A 17,051-nucleotide genomic window follows, 5' to 3' on the forward strand; every position below is an offset into this window, starting at 1 on the left:
TCTTCTGCGCCAATGGAGCATTTTCCAGTTGTGTTACTGTGGGCTCTGAAATCCTTGCCCAGAAACAAGATTGAAACAACCCCTTTTTTGATAGCTGTAGCTTGGGGTTGGTCCTGGCTCAACTCTGCTGTTCTCTGTGGGTGACTGGGCAGGGAGGAGGTGCAGCAGTGTGAAAGGCACCATACAGAGCCCAGGCAGCCTTTGTGCTGCATCGCAGGGAGCAGCGGGGTCAGGGTGCACCCGGAGCCAGCAAGACAAGGGGCAAACTCGCCTCCTGGTCAAAGAATCCCCCTCTTATGCACACGAGTCAGCAGAGCCTCGCTGCTCCCCGCTCTGCTGGCGCACAAGGGACCGAGTGTCTCCCTTCCTCCCCCTCGAACAAAGGAGGCTACAGTTACTTTTCACTCTCTTCTTCCAACTGGCTTCACCCTTGATTTCCCAGCCATGATTTGGGATGCCTGAGAAGAGACCCATGCAAAAGCCAGATGTGGATCTGGTAGGATGCTGGGATTCTGTTTGGGTACCACTAGCCCCTCTCCAACCAGCAGCCCTGCTTGCCATCCTCTCCATCAGCAATGTATTCACTCCCATAGCATCTGGACAAACTTAAGCTCCAACTGGGCTCCTGTCTAGCCCTGGGGGACTACAATCCCAGTCCAAGGGTTTTGGCATGGCTGGGAAGCCAACACCATCCCACATCGGGGAGTGCTCGCTGCCGAGAGCCATCGCTGGAAAGGCTTGCAGGTAGAAGGGAGCTTTTGCCAAAGGAGCATCCTGTGGACAAGGCTGGGGGCCTGGGGAAGGGAGGAGGCCCTGCCCTTTGAGCAGTTGCCTGCAAAGGAGCAATTTCAGCATGTGAAAGGAACGTGGCTCCGATCCTGCCAGAGATGGAGGCTGTGCCTTGGGGATGGGGATGACTGCTGCTGGACTGACTCACCGCTGCCTCTCCACAGCCACTTCCTCTCCAGGAGGCAGAAACTCCCAGTTTTTATTTGTCACGTGGGTTAAAGTAGGGGGTAAGGAAGGAAACACTCTTATTTTTAACTCCTCTGTCTCCCCGAGGCCTGAGGAGCAAGCGCTGGCACAGCGAGGTGGCTGCCCTGCTGCTTGTGCCCAGGAGCATCCTTATGGCCAGGGCTGCTCCTGCGCTGAGGGCTGTGGGCTGTTTGCGCTCCCCACAGCGTTCTGGGGTCTGGGTTCATGAACACAAGGGGTTGAGAGCAGCCCAGAGAGCCGGTGCAGGTGAGGGACATGCAGGGTGGGCAGTGTGATGGCTCAGCGTGGTCACAGCTATGTTGGGGGTAGCTGAGAGCAACTGGAACCACAAGTGAAATGCACTTTCTTCTCCTAGAAGCCACCTGCCTGTGCTGCTGCCTGTGTGTGGGCAAACCTTAGGTGGCAGATGCTGGGGGCCCTACTTGTGCCCACTGCAGGGGCAGAGCTGTCATCTCCTGTCACTTGGCCAGGGAGCTGGAGGATGAGGAGGGTTTCATCCACCCGGCCCCATCCAGAGAGGATTTGGAGATGCAGCATCCCCTAAAACATTTTGGGGCCTCCTGGGTCATGGGCTGGATGTGGTGTCCATCGCTCTCCTGCCCTGGAGTCAGAAGGAGACTTGAGGAGGGTTCTCCATGCTGGCTGAGAACCCATGGGCCAGTTTAATGCCATGGGAGTTTGTTTGGTGCCATGGGGGGTTTCGTTGTGCTTCCACATAACTGTTAGTGCCCAGTGCGCTGCAAGCACAAGGGACAAGATGGGTGCGTGGGGAGCCCGGTTTGGGGTGGGCTGGCAGAGGTGGTGTCTCCTTGTCTGAGACACCCCTTGTGCCTGTGATCAGAGCAGCTGATCCGTGCACCAAGGTGGGTCCCTGATTCCTCAGGGGCTCTCTTTGAGCTCCTGTTGTGAAACCTTCACTTGCTTTTAACAGCACGAGGGCTTTTTCTTTCCTTATGATCTTCTCTTTTCCCCCTCTGTTGCCCTGAGATAAAGGCTTCTAAATTTGGCCTGTGCTGAAAACGCAGCTAATCCTGATGGACCTCAATTCGCATCTCCCCCCGGAGGAATTGCACTAATTTTTTTCCCGTTGTTCTGCCAGGGGACCTGTCCGTTTCCTAGTGGAAAAAAAAAAATCCCTATTTAGGGCAAGGTTTGTATCCCTGAAACCTGCGTGTTTGTTTGCCAGAAAAGAGGACAGGAGGGAAATAAATGAGAAAAGCATCATGGTTTTTTTTTTATCCCTTCCGATGTTTTTACAGCAGGCGAGTTTTAATTAAAGCGAGGAACTAGGGCGCTTGTGCTGTCCAGAAGATGCTCTGAGGACGTGGTGCTTTGCCACCACTGTTATATTCATAGCATCATGGAATGGTTTGGGTTGGAAGGGACCTTAAAGCTCCTCCAGCTCCAACCCCTGCCACGGGCAGGGACCCCTTCCACTGGAGCAGCTTGCTCCAAGCCCCTGTGTCCAACCTGGCCTTGAACACTGCCAGGGATGGGGCAGCCACAGCTTCTCTGGGCACCCTGTGCCAGCACCTCAGCACCCTCCCAGGGAAGAGCTTCTGCCTAAGAGCTCATCTCAGTCTCCCCTCGGGCAGGTTCAAGCCATTCCCCTTGGCCTGTCCCTACATCCCTTGTCCCAAGCCCCTCTCCAGGTTTCCTGCAGCCCCTTCAGGCACTGGAGCTGCTCTCAGGTCTCCCCTTCAGGAGCCTTCTCTTCTCCAGGCTGCCCCAGCCCAGCTCTCTCAGCCTGGCTCCAGAGCAGAGCTGCTCCAGCCCTTGCAGCAGCTCCGTGGCCTCCTTTGGGCACCTGGGACTGCTCACCTGGCCCGGTGGTGTTGGGTTGATTGTGAATAGGCTCCTTATTGGGCTGCTGGGACCAGGTGGGCTCTGGGAAGGGCTGGGGGTCTCCTTGCTTCTCGTGGTCCCAGTGGTGTTGGATGAACTCTATGGCATCGTCGAGGTGGACAGGGCTGGGGACAGCAGCTCAGTATCACCCTGGATGAAGGGTGCAGGGGGAGAGCTCCAGCACCGAGCAGGGCGAGTGTCTGGGCAGCGGTGCGAGCACGGGATGGAGGTGGCAAGAGGCAAAGCAGGAATGGAGCAGAGCCGTGTGGGAGCGGCAGGTTGGCAGGAGGCCGCTGGGCTTCAGGAAGCCACAAGCACTTGCCTGGGGCAGAAAAACCCAGCGGGAGCCGCCCGGTCCTCACTGGGCTTTCCCTGCTCCGGGATCCCCGGGCTGGGGAAGCACCGGCCCAAGGGCAGCTCTTGGGGTGCAGGGATGGGGACAGGGAGCTGCGGCTCCCGGCGCCGAGTGAGGAGGGGGATGCAGCAAAGGGGGAGAGCAGGAGAGGAGCGGGGCTGTGTGGGACAGGGGTGGCTGCAGGAGCCGCGGCCACGCGGGGGAAGGGGCCGGGAGGGGGGGGGAGCTGGGGCACCCCAACCGCATCCGGTGCTGCTCCCGTTGGACGCCGTCGGAGCACCCCAGAACCCCTCAAAGGCGCCTTTGCGAGCCCCGGCCGAGGAGGGGGAGAAGCCGCAGGGCCGGGAGCCGCGTCCCCATCCCCGGTGCCCCTCGCCCCGCACGCTCGCCCGAGGCGGGAGGCGGGGAGGGGAGGGTGGGGCCTCATTTTGGGTTCCCCCCCCCCGCGGCTCCGCTTCTCCTCCCAGGCCAAAAACATTTGCATGCTTTTTCGAGCAGGACTTCCTGATCGCTCTCCATTGGCTGCAGGTAGAACGCGGAGCACGGACGGAGGCAGCCGGACAGACCTCCCGCAGCCCTGGAGCTGAGCCTCACCCCCTCCCTCCTCCTTCATCCTCCTCCTCCTCTTCCTCCTCCTCTCCCGCACATGTAGAAGTTGTTCGGGGGCTCCGGCTGCCGCCCCGCGCCCGTTGCGGCTGGCAGGGAGCCGGGCTGGGGTTTACCCCCCCTCCCCGCCCCGAGCAGGGACCCCTCTGCTCGCCCCATGCTGGATATCGGCTCGGGAAGGTGACTCGGGGAAGAAGCGGCGCCGCGCCGGGGCGAGGGCAACCATGAATGAGATGTCAAGTTTCCTGCACATCGGGGACATCGTCTCCCTGTACGCCGAGGGCTCCGTCAATGGCTTCATCAGCACCCTGGGGTGAGTGGGGCGCTCCCGCCGCTGCCCCGCAGCGAGCTGGGTCCCAGGGTGGGATGGGACGAGGTGGAACAAGGTGGTGCTTGAGCCTGGGACCGAAGGGAAAAGGGGGGCTCTGGGAGCTGCAGCGAGAGCGGGCACAAGAGAAGCCGTGTCCCTCCAGGCTCTCCTGGGATCCAGTCGCTGCCAGGGGCAGGAGGTGGCCCTGGAGGGACCCTGCGGGACACCCTCTCCCCCCATTAGGGGCTGGGGGAGATGAAACGGGTTTAAGCAGCAGGAGGGGTTTGTGGGGTTAGGAAGGGGTTGTGTGTGTGTGGCTGAACGGGACGGCTCCAGCAGCTGGGATCCCTGCTGGGCATTAAGTGCTCCCAGTGCTGCCCGGTGCGGCTGGAGGCTGGGTGTTCCAGGCAGTGATGGCTCTCGCTGTCCCCCCTCACATCCCCACACTGCTGGTGGCCAGTGAGAGTCACCGCAGGGTCCTCAACCCGCAGGTACCCATGGCCACCAAGTGCTGCTTTGGGCTGCAGGGACCAGGGCACTGCCAGGTCCAGGCTGAGCTGACTCCTTGCAGCCTCCTGGACATAGCCTGGGCAAAGGGATCATCTCTGATGTGGGGAGATGAGCTCAGAGCTTGGGGACCTGTCCCTTGTCCCTCCTTCTTCTGGCTAAGCCAAAGACAAAGCCAGGCCAAGACCTTCAGTGATGCCCTTCTTCATCCACTGCTCCCACTGGGAACGCTTCCCTGCAGTGCTGAGGGCTCTGCCAGGGCTGCTGGGGCACGGGTGAGTCTTTTCCTTACCCCAAGCAGAGACCCAAACCTTGCCCACTGCCCCAGGCAGGTGGACGCGTGTCTGTGCCAGCGTGCCTGCCCCACGCTGCGTGTAGGAGAGGCTGAGCTCAGCCAGGAATGCTGACTTGGATGGGATTCCTGGGGCAGGAGCTGCCTGGCTCTATAATCTGTGCTGAATGCACTTGCTCCCACATGCCTATGTATAACCGGAGACGTACGTACCTTCGCCTACACCTTCGCCACCGCTGGGCACATGCAGCCCCTGGGTTCATGCTCACCGGAGCCTTCCTCCAGCTCTAGATGGTGTTGGGTGGAAGGTCCTGCATGTGCAGGATGCAGCCTGTCGGTGCCAGCCCTCACTGATGGGTGAGAGGTCCATTAGCTGCCCATTCCCGGTGCCAGAGCCATCCCTTGGCAGCTCGGTGCTGAGCACCCCTCCAGCCTGTCTGTGAACCTGGGGCTGGAGCAGGCTCCCTGGGGCCCGACACTGGTGATGAGCCCATGTAGCACATCCCAGTGGCTCACCAGGCGCTGAGTGAAGAGGTGTTTAGACCCTTTGGAGCTCACATTGCTTTTGCCGGGTGCTTCTCTAGACTTAGAAGGATCTGAAAGGCAGGGCTTGCTCTGAGAGCCTCTTCTCCCAGGCCCCATCATGGGGTAGCCCCACTTTCCCAGGGTTCTCCTATCTCCGGGATGCTTCTCGCCCTCTGAAATGGTTTTCCCTTGTGGCCCTCGACCTGGGAGCCACAACCACACCTTAAATCACTCCTGCGATAAGGAACTGGGTGACGCAGGGGCAGTGCTTCTCCCTGGCCCTCCTGCCGCAGCTCCAGACCTTATTTGCCTCGTTTGCAAGGCAAATGGCCCTGCCAGCCCCACGCTGGGTGCTGGGTGCTGGCTGAGCACCCTGTGGAAGCTCTCCCTCCATCCTCCCTTGCAGAGGGACTGGGTTTGGCTGTGGGATCGCTGGGGTGTGCAGTGGGATCCTCTGTTGAGATGGGATGATGTGGAGCGTCTCCAGTGCTGGTCGCCAGTGTCACGTTAAGGGATGTACCCCAGCGTGTGGGTGCAGTGATGTCCCTGTGACTGTGCCCCAGCTGGGCAGTTTCCTTCTCCTTTTCCCTCTCCCTTTCCCTCTGCCTTTCTCCCATCCCTTTCCTCCTTTTGTACCTGGTGTGAGCAGCAGCTTCCCCAGGACATGGCACCCACTGCAGGGAGCCTGGGTGTGGGTGCTGCTCAGGGACTGTCACTGGTAACTCCAGAGGGATCTGTGCTTGAGGAGAAGGAACTTTTGTGACCGGGACTGGGTCTGGGATGGGGAGGAACAGCCACTGATGTGGGTGCCCTGTGAGGAGCAAACCCATGGCAAGCAGGGAAAGGAGCTCAGGGACCTTGATGTGGTTCCTGCTCCAGCGTGATGGATGGGGCGATGCTGCGACCCTGGGAGATGCCGCTGCCATGAGTGTCCCCATCTTATCGTGTGTCCCTGAGAAGCCAGCACCACACGGCCAGAGCCAGAGAGGAGAAGCAGCGCAGCGCTGGTGCCTGTGCTGGGGATGTGCTGCCCTGCTCCTGCCATCCCTGGGGCTCAGGGAGGGGAAGGACCAGTGGCAAACCTGCCGCCACGGCTGTTTAAGGAGGAATACCCCCTTCGGTAGCTGTAGGAGCCCTTGCAGGGTGGAGCAGCTCAGGGAAACGCAGTGGCTGTTCAAAGGGTAACTCCAGCCCTGCCGGGTCAGGACGAACCCGTCTGTGGGGAGGAGAAGCACAAGCGAGGCCAGGAGCGGTTCCTCCTCCAGTCACTGCAACAGGGCAAAGCCCGGTGTTCATTCACTTTACTGCTGCCAATGGGAGGCTCAGCGCCTGTCCTGCCCCCCAGGCAGAGAGGCTGACCTGACCCCGTGCCCAAAGGCGAGCTTTCCTCCTCATCACCCTCCTCCTCACCTCCAGGGGATGGTTGCGTTGTAGCAGGGTGCTCCTGGGGGCTCCCCTTCTCCCAGAGCACTGCTGGACCAGCACAGCTGGGGAAGGCTCCCTCCCTCCTCTTCCTCAGCCTGGCTTCACGTTGTTCCACGTCAGCCCCGCTGGCCCCCATCCCTGGGGCTGCTCGAGGTGTCCAACCGCTGCACATCGCTGTGCTGGACCCTGACCTCGCACGAGGCCAAGCGCGCTGGCCCCCGGCCATGGAACCACTTTGTGCTTGATAATTTAAAGCCCCACTGGAGCCACGGCCATGACTTGCGTGGCTTAAAGCGAACCAGATGCTCGCCCATGCTTTGCTGGGCTGCGGGCAGCAGGCTCAGCGGGGCGAGGACCTGGCCCCTGGAGGTGAATTGGAAAAGGTAAAGTTCAGTTTCCACCGTGTTCATCAGTGCCTTCAGCCTCCTGCTTTGTTCGGGATCTCCCTCCAGGTGCTCGGCCTGTTTTCTCATTAACACCTGAGCAATGGAAGCTGCTCTCTTTATTCTCAGTGTCCTCCCCGCTGCTCGGTGCAGCAGCGAGTGCCCGCGTGTCCCTGCTGCTCTAATAGCAGAGGGAGCGCCGACCGGCCCCGTCCCACTGCGGTGATGCTGGTTCTTAGTGGAAGCGTATCCTGGCCCCAGCAGTGTCCCAGGTGATTCATGTCCACCCTGTCAGAATCCTATTATTTTCAGCTATTTTTGACTGCAGAATGTTAGTCTGGAGCATGAGTTTAATAGAAACAGCACTTGCATCCTTGCAGTAATCGTGGGCTTAAAGATGCTGAAACTGCCTGGCAGTCACTGGGTCTCTAATGCTGCCCAGTGAAGTGGTAACTACAGGGAAGCAGCCGCTGAGCAGAGCTGGTGAGGGTGGGAGGCTCCTGTGCTGTTTAACTCCGGCACTGGGAATAGGCCACACAGGGCAGGAGCTTCCTTGGAGACCCCCGGCCATGACCATGGATGGGTTCTAGTCTTCAAAGTGCTTTGCTCTCTGAGCCTGACCTGGGGTTGGTTGGGCTCAGCCCATGGTGGTCTTTGCTCCGAGGAGCATTGAACACATTCGTTTCTGCCTGTTCCCTCCCCAGAATAATAGTAATAGAAATCAAAACAGCCTACAAGGGGCAGTGGGGCTGGGTTGAAGCTCTGCATGTGCCCGGTGGGGTGGGATGTGGGACAGCCCCTGCCCAAAGCTGCCTCTGCTCCACTCTTCACCTCTTTCCCTGCCCTCCCAAGGCTCCGTGCCCCGCAGGAGTTTGGGAACGTGCTCGACTACTTCCCTGCTGTCGTGGCCCATGGAAAAGGCATCGTGTTCAGGCAGCCCCTGGCTGGGGGCCTGAGCCCCTGCACTGCTGACCATGAGTGTTTGCTGCTGCCAGCCCACAGCAGCGCTGGGGTCCCGGGGTCCCAATCCATCAATGCAGAGGCCAAATTCCTCTCTGACGAGCTATTGAAAGGAATTTTCCCTTCGTCTGGACACTGGCTGGGCTAGGGGAAGAGGCTGGATCTGCAAATGGGATCTATTGTCTCTTTTGCCAACCCTCTGCAGTGCTGCATGTTCATCTCCAGCACTGCTTTGGCTATTTGGTTTGCTCCTGGGGGAGGGTGTTTGAGTGTCCCTTGGGGACCTTGGCTCCGCTGTGCCACATGCATGGACTTCACTTTGTCATTCTGCATCGTCGCTCCCATCCCAGGGACAGACAGAGCTGGATGGGATGCTCCCTCCCGGGATGGCGTCATGGGTGCATTCCTGTATCCACTCGCACGCTCAGCTGCTGCCTGAATTGAGCCTCCGCAGGTGGGGACACGCTTCTCACTTCCTCGCCTGCGGCGGGAGCAGAGTTTCTCTGGCTGCATCACTTCCCAGGCGCTGGGAGAAAGCGGGCGAGCGGGTACAGCCTGTCCTGCTGGAGCCTCAGACAGCTCCGGTGGCCCCCGGCGCCACCAGCCCCTGGGGCACCACTCGTCCCGCTGTGCTTTGGGTGCTGAGCAGAGAGCCTCATGCAGGGCTATAGAAACTGAAGTGATGCCCATGTGCTTCATGTGCTCTGCTGTTCTTGGGACCCTTGAAAAGCAACGTCCCGTCTGTCCCCACATCGGTCCTCAGCACCCAAGGCCAAGCCCACAGGGTTTTGCTCAATGCTGGGAAAGCAGAGGAGGGCAGGGAGGAGACACAGCCCTTTGCATCTGAGGGGCAGAGCCAGCTCCTCTGATCAGATATTAGTTAATGACTGGTTTGGGGGGGGCCCTGCCACCTCCATCCGCAGCAGCTACACCCTCCATGTCCCGGTGGGGTGAGCTCCTGGCCAGAGAAGGAAAACTGCTGCATGGAAGTGGAACTCATCCCTCTTGTGCCGGATTACCAGTGAAATAACACCACAGGCAGCGTTCTGTGTGGGGAAGGGGTTTGGCTCAGCCGGGAGCTGGGCAAGGGTTTGCTGCAGCAGGACCTGGGCATCAGAGCCTCCCGCGTGAGCCACTGAGCAAAGGGTTGATACAAGGCATCGTGTTCATCGCTGTTTTGTGTCTGCACCGTTTGCTCTAAGGGACCGGGATGAAAAACACACGTGAAAGAGATGGTGGGTGATGGGGAACAAGGAGTGCTGTGCTCGGAGCAAGGGCCCCAAAGCAGCTGCCTGCTGCAGGAGCTGTGTTGTTGTGCTAAATATTTACAGAGTGCGAGCGGGTGGCAAGCAGGAGACACGGGTTTGGTGCTGGTGGCACAGAGCTGTGGGCTGTGGTGAAGCCGCTCCCTTTGCCAGTGCTGACCCTGCTCCTGCTCTCTGTCCCACACAGGCTGGTGGACGACCGATGCGTGGTGGAGCCGGCTGCTGGCGACCTGGACAACCCACCCAAGAAGTTCCGAGGTGAGACTGGGGCAGCTCCATCGCTGATGGAGCAGCCTTGGGGATGATGCCGGCCCCCGGCATCCATGGCTGGGGACCAGGGTCCCATCTATGTCAGCTGTCCTGGGGCTGGGAGGTGCTGCTTGTCCTTTGCTGAGGTTCATGGAGGGTTCTTGGACAGCCTCCATAGCTTTGTTTCCATGGCTTGGCGAAACCATCTGCCCTCCTCTGTTTGACTCTGGGGGCTTTTACGCATTTATTGGCACCACCGCCATGGTGGGATGGTCCTTGGGACCCCTTAGCCCAGCCCTAAGGAACAGAGGTGGCTGGGAACCATCCTCTGCAAAGGTGGGTCTCACCATCCCCAAATGCATCCCTGGGTGTTTACCCACCAGGAGCCAGGGACTGGAGGGGACATTCAGAGGGGCACTTGCAACAGGCAGAGCATTTCCAGGCGAGCCTGTTAGCACTCAGCCCTAATTATACCTGCGGTGCTTGGCTGCACCTCAGAGGGAGCTGGGGATTAAGCCTCCCATTTACGAGGCAGGCAGGGCTTAGGGAGGGCTGGTAAATCCCCATCTCTCCTCAGCCATCATGTTCTGGGCTGCGTCGGCTCCTCGGGCACTTGGGGCTGTGCCTGTTGGTTCCCATTTAGGTGAGGGGCTGCCCGGGTGCAGCGAGCCCAAAGCAGTGGCTGAGGGGTTGGATCAGGGCAGCCGTTCCTCTCATCCCAGCTGCTGGCACTTCAGCCCCCCCCCCCTTTTAAAATGAGGGTTTCCTGCTCTGCTTTGTGCCTCTGCCTTTTTCCCAGGGTGGCTTCACCATCCCACAGCAAGGTGCCATGCAGGACCCCTTCCCCTCCCAGCACCCTTCCCATAGGGTCCCACCAAGCAGTGATGTGCTTCCATGCGAGCTGCTGCCATTAACTTGTACATGGAGCTGATTAATGAGCTCCCCAGTGTCCCGCAGCCCTGCACTGCCCAGGCATCCATCCCCATTCCCAGACATCAGTTGATTTCCACCTGGGGCTGGATGGGAAGAGCTGGAAGCAGCCGGTGCGAGCCTTGTCCCGGTAGCCACGCCATCTCCCTGCCGAGACATGGGTGGGTGTTGAATCTCTTTTCCAGGCGCAGGTCTGGTCTAGACTCACCCTGCTCCATGCAAACCCTATCAGGATATCCAGCCCCTTGTTGTAATGGCCGGAAAAGCAGCGGTCTGCCTTCTCGATAGCAATCACTGCTGGGAGGTAAAAACAACGGGCTGCTGCTGTTCCCCTGCGGCACCAGCGAGAGCCTTAAGAGGATTTTCATGTGCTGTTGCCGTCCCCATATCCTGTGGCCGGACCCGGCCCTATCCTGCGCTGCGGTGGGATGCACATGGGTCGTGCCAGCGCCCTGCTCCGCTTCCCGGTGGGAAAATGGGACCCAGCAGTGAGCTCAGAGCCCAGACCCCCCCCCCCCCCCCCCCGTGTGCTGGGCTCACCCCCAGAGCATGAGCAGCAGCTTAAGGAGGGGATTCTGCATCTCTGCTGTGCTCGTGGGAGACCTCAGAGCAGCTCCAGTGCCTAAAGGGGCTGCAGGAAACCTGGAGAGGGGCTTGGGACAAGGGCCTGTAGGGACAGGCCAAGGGGAATGGCTTTAACCTCCAGAGGGGAGGCTGAGCTGAGCTCTTAGGCAGAAGCTCTTCCCTGTGAGGGTGCTGAGGCGCTGGCACAGGGTGCCCAGAGAAGCTGTGGCTGCCCCATCCCTGGCAGTGTTCAAGGCCAGGTTGGACACAGGGGCTTGGAGCAAGCTGCTCTAGTGGAAGCGGTCCCTGCATGGAGCTGCATGAGCTTTAAGCTCCCTTCAACCCAAACCAGGCTGGGATTCCCCTGGTGTTAGGTCCAAATGGCTTAGTCCTGAGACAGGGATGTCAGGCAGCACCTCTGGGCAGGGGGTGCTCGCAGCCCCCGTCTCTCCATAACTCTGTTGGTTTCTACTTTCTGCCATGTTCTCCTGCACCGCAATTAGCACTTGAATGAGAACGATTCAAGGTGCTGCAGGTGGCCCCCGTGTTCCCGTAGCCGTTTGGAGGCGGTGGGAGCAGGCAGTCGGGCGCTGCCGCAGCAGCAGCTCCGCTCCGTGCTGCCCTGGCACGGGATGTGCCCTTAGCAAACAGACCTGTACCACGCAATGTGAAACTTGGCCCGGCCCCAGCAGCCCGAGCGGTGAGAACTGTGCTCCGTGTTGTTTGCTCGTCACTCCCAGGTAAATAAACAGGAGCCTGCCAGCGCCTCGGGACCGCGCCAGAGATGGAAGCGATGCCTTTTTCTTTTTGCGTCTGAAGTTTCTGGGCTGCTGTTCCAGGCGGAATTCGGTTGATCCAGGCAGCAAACCCCTTCCTGCCCTCGCCCCCATACAGCTTCCAGCCCTCAGCCAGGGTTTGGGAGATGTCAGTGCCTCCTTGTCTCCAGACATCTGCTCTTGCGCTTCAATTCCAAAGGCTGGACCTGGGTGTCTGCGCTTTCAGCACCCCCATCCGGCCGCAGCAGCCTGGGGAAAAGCAGGCAAAGTGGGGCGACCTGCAGAGCATGGAATCAGTGCGAGTGTTTGGAGGAGCTGGGATGCAAACCTGTGCCCTTCAGGGCCCCAGAGTGTTGATTTTAGGCCCCGAAATGCAGCTGTGGATGTACAGATTGTAGGAGAGGTTGCTGGTTTCCAGCACGGGTGATTGAGGCTCCCTGTGAGCAGCCCAGGAGGAGCAGTGTTTGCATCCCCATGGCATGGCCACCACAGGGCAGCAGCCTGGGGTCCTGCTGGCTCCGGGTGTCCGATGGGTAGGGTAACAAGGGAGATGTGGAGACCTCTGCTCACGCCCTGTGTCCTGCCAGCTTCCCTCCTCCTTCCCTGCCTCCCAGTGGGATCCTCTCCTCCTTTGGTACAGCTGGGCTTCATCAGTGCTTTTCTTGCCCTGAAGTTTTCCTTCCCACATTGCACGGCCATTTCCAATGGGAATGCTTCTGATCACTAGTCCAAGAAGTGGAGTCACTCCTAGCCTCATTTACCCTGGTTTGAAACTAACCCCACAGCTAATACAAGGCGGTGTGATCCTGCACCAGTCCCTTCGACCCCCAGCAGTGGATGGGGTTGCTGTGTCTTAGGAGGACCATCTCCCAGGGATGCTGCTGGGACAGGAGCAGTGTTCTGGGGTGCACTTGCTCCTGCCCCTTAGTGACGTTGGCCACACTAGGGACACACTGGAGGCTGCTGCAGCCTCATGCTGGCCTTCTTCTCCTCCCAGATTGCCTCTTCAAAGTGTGTCCCATGAACCGCTACTCTGCTCAGAAGCAGTACTGGAAGGCCAAGCAAACCAAGCAGGACAAGGAGAAGATCGCGGACGTGGTGCTGCTGCAGAAGCTCCAGGTGAGCAGCTCTTTGGCTTTCCTGCCATCCCTGCACGTGTGCCCTTGGTGGTGGGGGAGCTCTGGGCAGTGCAGCACAGCCATGCTCGATCCATGCTGTGACAGCCCAGGGTGGACACAGCAGTGACCAAGGAGCCACACGATTCTGTTGCTGCCACTGCAAGGGAGATGTCCCAGGGAGGAACAACAGAGAAGGATCCAGGGGACTGAGCAGGCAGGGAGAGGAAGGGAGGGCAGTGGTGCTGCTTTTGGGATGAGAGGTGATGTCCACCTGCCTTTCCACCCTTGCTGCCGTGCCCAGCACTTGCTGTCTCAGCCCTCCATGATGCTCCTGTGCAGAGGAGCCCATGGCACAGAAGGCAGAGGTGCTGCAGCACCCAGGGGTGCCTGGCATGGAGGAGGGAGCCGCTGCAGCCAGGACTGGCTCCGAAGGGCTGTGGAAGAGAAAGGCTCCTGTTGACTTCCACGAGGTTTGGAAAAGGCCCATGTTAAACATTGCACAATCGCCTCAGACAGCTGGCGAGGCCCCGAGCGTGATTCATGAAACCGAAGCTCAGGAGAGACTCATTAAATCATCTCATCAGGCTCCAAGCCCAGCCCCAGCCCCAGCAGCCCCCAGTTTTGCCCTTGGGGAGCAAGGTCTGATGGAGCATCAGGACAGAGCGTCCCGGAGCATCCTGGAGATGAGGGGCAGGGTCTGGGCCTCCTGCCATGTCCAGCCATACATGGTCTATGGAAATGTGATTTTCCTGCTCCGGTTAGACCATAACTTGTAACCCATAATGTGGACAGCTGTACTGGCCATGACTGGATAGAGAGGCTCATTTCTGAGCCTGATTGATTGCACCTTGGTTCGGATTTCTCTTAAAGAGATTCTGTCATTTCCTTCTTCCTTTCCGCTGCTCCCGGTGTTGCCCTTTTGGCAAATGCTCCCTCGCATCCGGAGCCGTGTGCCGGAACCCTACTGATGCCTCCGATTCCTCCCTGCACTGTTCCAGGCCACTCACCCCATGTCCCCTGCACCCCATCACACCAGAGCCTGGGGAGCCCAGTCCCACCAAGGGATAGGCTGGGAACATCAGCCCCCATGGACTCAGGGCAAACAGTCCCACTCCCAGCTCCGCTGGGTTTCAGCTCAGATCTGGACACGCATTTAGGGCCCGCCACGGTGCCGGATCTCCCACTGGGGCTGTGTTGCTCTATGGGGTTGTTGTTAAACTCCCAGCTCTGCATCAGTGCGGGATTTCTTGGCAGCAGGTTTGTTTCCTGATGGCAGCAGCCACCGCCATGGGGCTCACATCCCCCAGAGCTGCATGGGGATGGTTAGCTGTAGTGGTGGCAACATTCAAAAGAGCAAAGGCTTTGGACCGCCACAATGGCGCCAAGAGCCTTCAGCATCCCCTGCTCAGGGAGGATGGGAAAGGGTTGATGCTCTCCCAGCTCCATCCCTCACCACCATTTCCCATCCCAGTCACTGGGCTGTGCCCAGGCTGGCGCCAAGGCTGTCAGCGCACCCTCGCCCTTCCCAGACAGATCCTGCCTTGCTCCGTGCACGTCAGCATCGCTCCTCCAGCTGCCAGTGCCAGCACAGGGAAAATCTCTGTGGTTTTGGAGAGAGGGGCTGCAAGCGGTGCTGAGCAATTCAACCTTGGGGCATCTTGGCTGGCGGGGACCAATCCTGCCGCATCTGCAGTGGGGCTGAGATGGGTGCCTTGGTCTCTGGCCTGTGCACAGCTGCCCTCTAGAACCTGCTGGGGTTGTGATGGAATTTTGGTGCCATTTTATCCCTGTCCTAAGTTTTAAGCCCTCAGTGTAAAGCTCACATGGACCTTATATAGGGAAGAAGCTCTTCCCCGTGAAGGTGCTGAGGCGCTGGCACAGGGTGCCCAGAGAAGCTGTGGCTGCCCCATCCCTGGCAGTGTTCAAGGCCAGGTTGGATGGGGCATGGAGCAAGCTGCTCTAGTGGGAGGTGTCCCTGCATGGAACTGGATGAGCTTTAAGGTCCCTTCCTACCCAAACCATTCCATGATTCTATGGTTCATACAGCTGCCCAGGGCTGAGCTTTTGGACGCTGAGGACCATATTGTAGCTCTGGCCTGTGCACTCAGCTCTTCTCCTTTCGGCATTCAGCACGCAGCCCAGATGGAGCAGAAGCAGAACGATACGGAGAACAAGAAGGTGCACGGGGATGTAGTGAAATACGGCAGTGTCATACAGGTACGGGCGCTCATCCTCCCTCCTCTATGCTTGGATGAGCAGACTTGGGGGGGATGCGTGGATCCAGCACATGCAATTTGGCTCGGGAAATGGCTTGTGGGGGCACCCCTGGGTATGACCCACCTGGGGCCTCACAGCTCACCCCAGCGTGTGCCCCTCCAGCTCCTCCACATGAAGAGCAACAAGTACCTGACGGTGAACAAGCGGTTGCCAGCCCTGCTTGAGAAGAACGCCATGCGGGTGACCCTGGATGCCACCGGCAACGAGGGATCCTGGCTCTTCATCCAGCCCTTCTGGAAGCTGAGGAGCAACGGAGATAACGTGAGTGCGGGGATGGAAAGTCCTCAGTGAAGAGGCGCAGAAGGCACCATGTGTGTTCTCCTCCCTGCCGTGCGCCCCGTCTCATCCTCGATCCTTCCTTTCCCATTTCCCTCCCCAGGTAGTTGTGGGAGACAAAGTCATCCTGAACCCTGTCAACGCCGGGCAGCCGCTGCACGCCAGCAACTATGAGCTTGCTGACAACGCTGGCTGCAAGGAGGTACAGGGAGGCTGGGCTGCCGCTGCGGGGTCGGGCTTTTATGGCTTGCCTTGTTTCCTTCCCCTTTTTTCCCACCCCAGCGATCCCGACCGCGTTCTCTTGCTCCCCAGGTGAACTCGGTCAATTGTAACACCAGCTGGAAAATCAACCTCTTCATGCAGTTCTGTGACCACATGGAGGAAGTGCTGAAAGGGGTAAGGAAGGAGGTTCAGCCCCGCGAGAGCAGGACGTGTGAACAGGGGCAGAGGAAGGAGATCCGGCCTTGGATTCTCCCAGAACTCAAGGTCCTCATCACCTGCAGAACTGAACAGCAAGTTCAGTGGGTAGTTTAGTATCTCCTGGCAGCAGGTACCCAGGGGGGCATGAAATTACTCTCTGCCTTATTGTATTGAACTGGCTCCCGAGGACAACGCAAGGCACACACAGCGCCAGCAGTGGCTCCCGGCTGTGAGGACAATTTTCAGCTGTGGAGCCGTGCAGCAGAGCTGCCTGCTGCCTGGGAAAGGAACTTTCCCTGTGGAGCTATTGTTAAGGGCTAAGGTCCTCCAGGAAGCAGCTGGATGGATATTGATTGTTATGATCTTACAGACCCCCGTCCCCAGGCGCCACACTTAGCCCCAGCTTCCCGCATCCCCTGCATCCTCCCTCTCGGGGCGTTAATGCCTTAAACACACTGATGAGCAGCGCTGCTCCGGGGGTGTAAAGTGATGGGTTTGATGCCCAGGCTGCTGTGGTCCTGCCATGCCACGGAGCTCTGCTGTGGACCATGTACAGGAGGGATCCCATTGCTTTGGGGGTCATGGGAGGAGATACTTTGGCTTGTCGGAGAGCCATGTCCCTGGGTCTCACCACCATGTCCCGGTCCAGGGGGATGTGGTGAGGCTCTTCCACGCCGAGCAGGAGAAGTTTCTCACCTGTGACGAGTACAAAGGCAAGCTGCACGTCTTCCTCCGCACCACCCTGAGGCAGTCGGCCACCTCGGCCACCAGCTCCAACGCCCTGTGGGAGGTGGAGGTGAGCACGGAGGGGATGGAGTGTGCGTCTATGAGCTTTTGGGGTGCCTCTGTGGGCTGTGGTGCTTTCACTGGGGGTGTTGCTAGAAGCAATGGTTATTTCTATAGCAGGCTCGAGCTCTGAGATTACTGGGAACTGCAGCTGATGGATGGGCGCTGGTGTCTGTCTGAGCTCCG

At 59.3% G+C, this 17,051-nt stretch overlaps 1 protein-coding gene across 1 annotated transcript in view; it reads left to right on the plus strand.

The window, feature by feature from the left end:
• The first annotated feature begins 3,661 nt into the window (after nucleotides 1–3,661).
• The window catches only part of ITPR3 (inositol 1,4,5-trisphosphate receptor type 3), a 36,913-nt gene continuing 23,523 nt past the window's right edge, over nucleotides 3,662–17,051 (plus strand). The window contains exons 1-8 of the mRNA XM_061471920.1: nucleotides 3,662–4,115; nucleotides 9,657–9,727; nucleotides 12,986–13,107; nucleotides 15,237–15,323; nucleotides 15,486–15,644; nucleotides 15,763–15,861; nucleotides 15,972–16,055; nucleotides 16,729–16,875. Coding sequence (XP_061327904.1) covers nucleotides 4,027–4,115; nucleotides 9,657–9,727; nucleotides 12,986–13,107; nucleotides 15,237–15,323; nucleotides 15,486–15,644; nucleotides 15,763–15,861; nucleotides 15,972–16,055; nucleotides 16,729–16,875 — 858 coding nt within the window. The 5' untranslated portion in view covers nucleotides 3,662–4,026. The remainder of the gene's footprint in view (nucleotides 4,116–9,656; nucleotides 9,728–12,985; nucleotides 13,108–15,236; nucleotides 15,324–15,485; nucleotides 15,645–15,762; nucleotides 15,862–15,971; nucleotides 16,056–16,728; nucleotides 16,876–17,051) is intronic.

Source organism: Pezoporus flaviventris, unplaced genomic scaffold, assembly GCF_033815535.1.
Source record: "Pezoporus flaviventris isolate CSIRO_AGI_PZ_B2104156 unplaced genomic scaffold, CSIRO_AGI_Pfla_v1 ptg000069l, whole genome shotgun sequence".
Classification (NCBI taxonomy): Eukaryota; Metazoa; Chordata; class Aves; order Psittaciformes; family Psittacidae; genus Pezoporus; species Pezoporus flaviventris.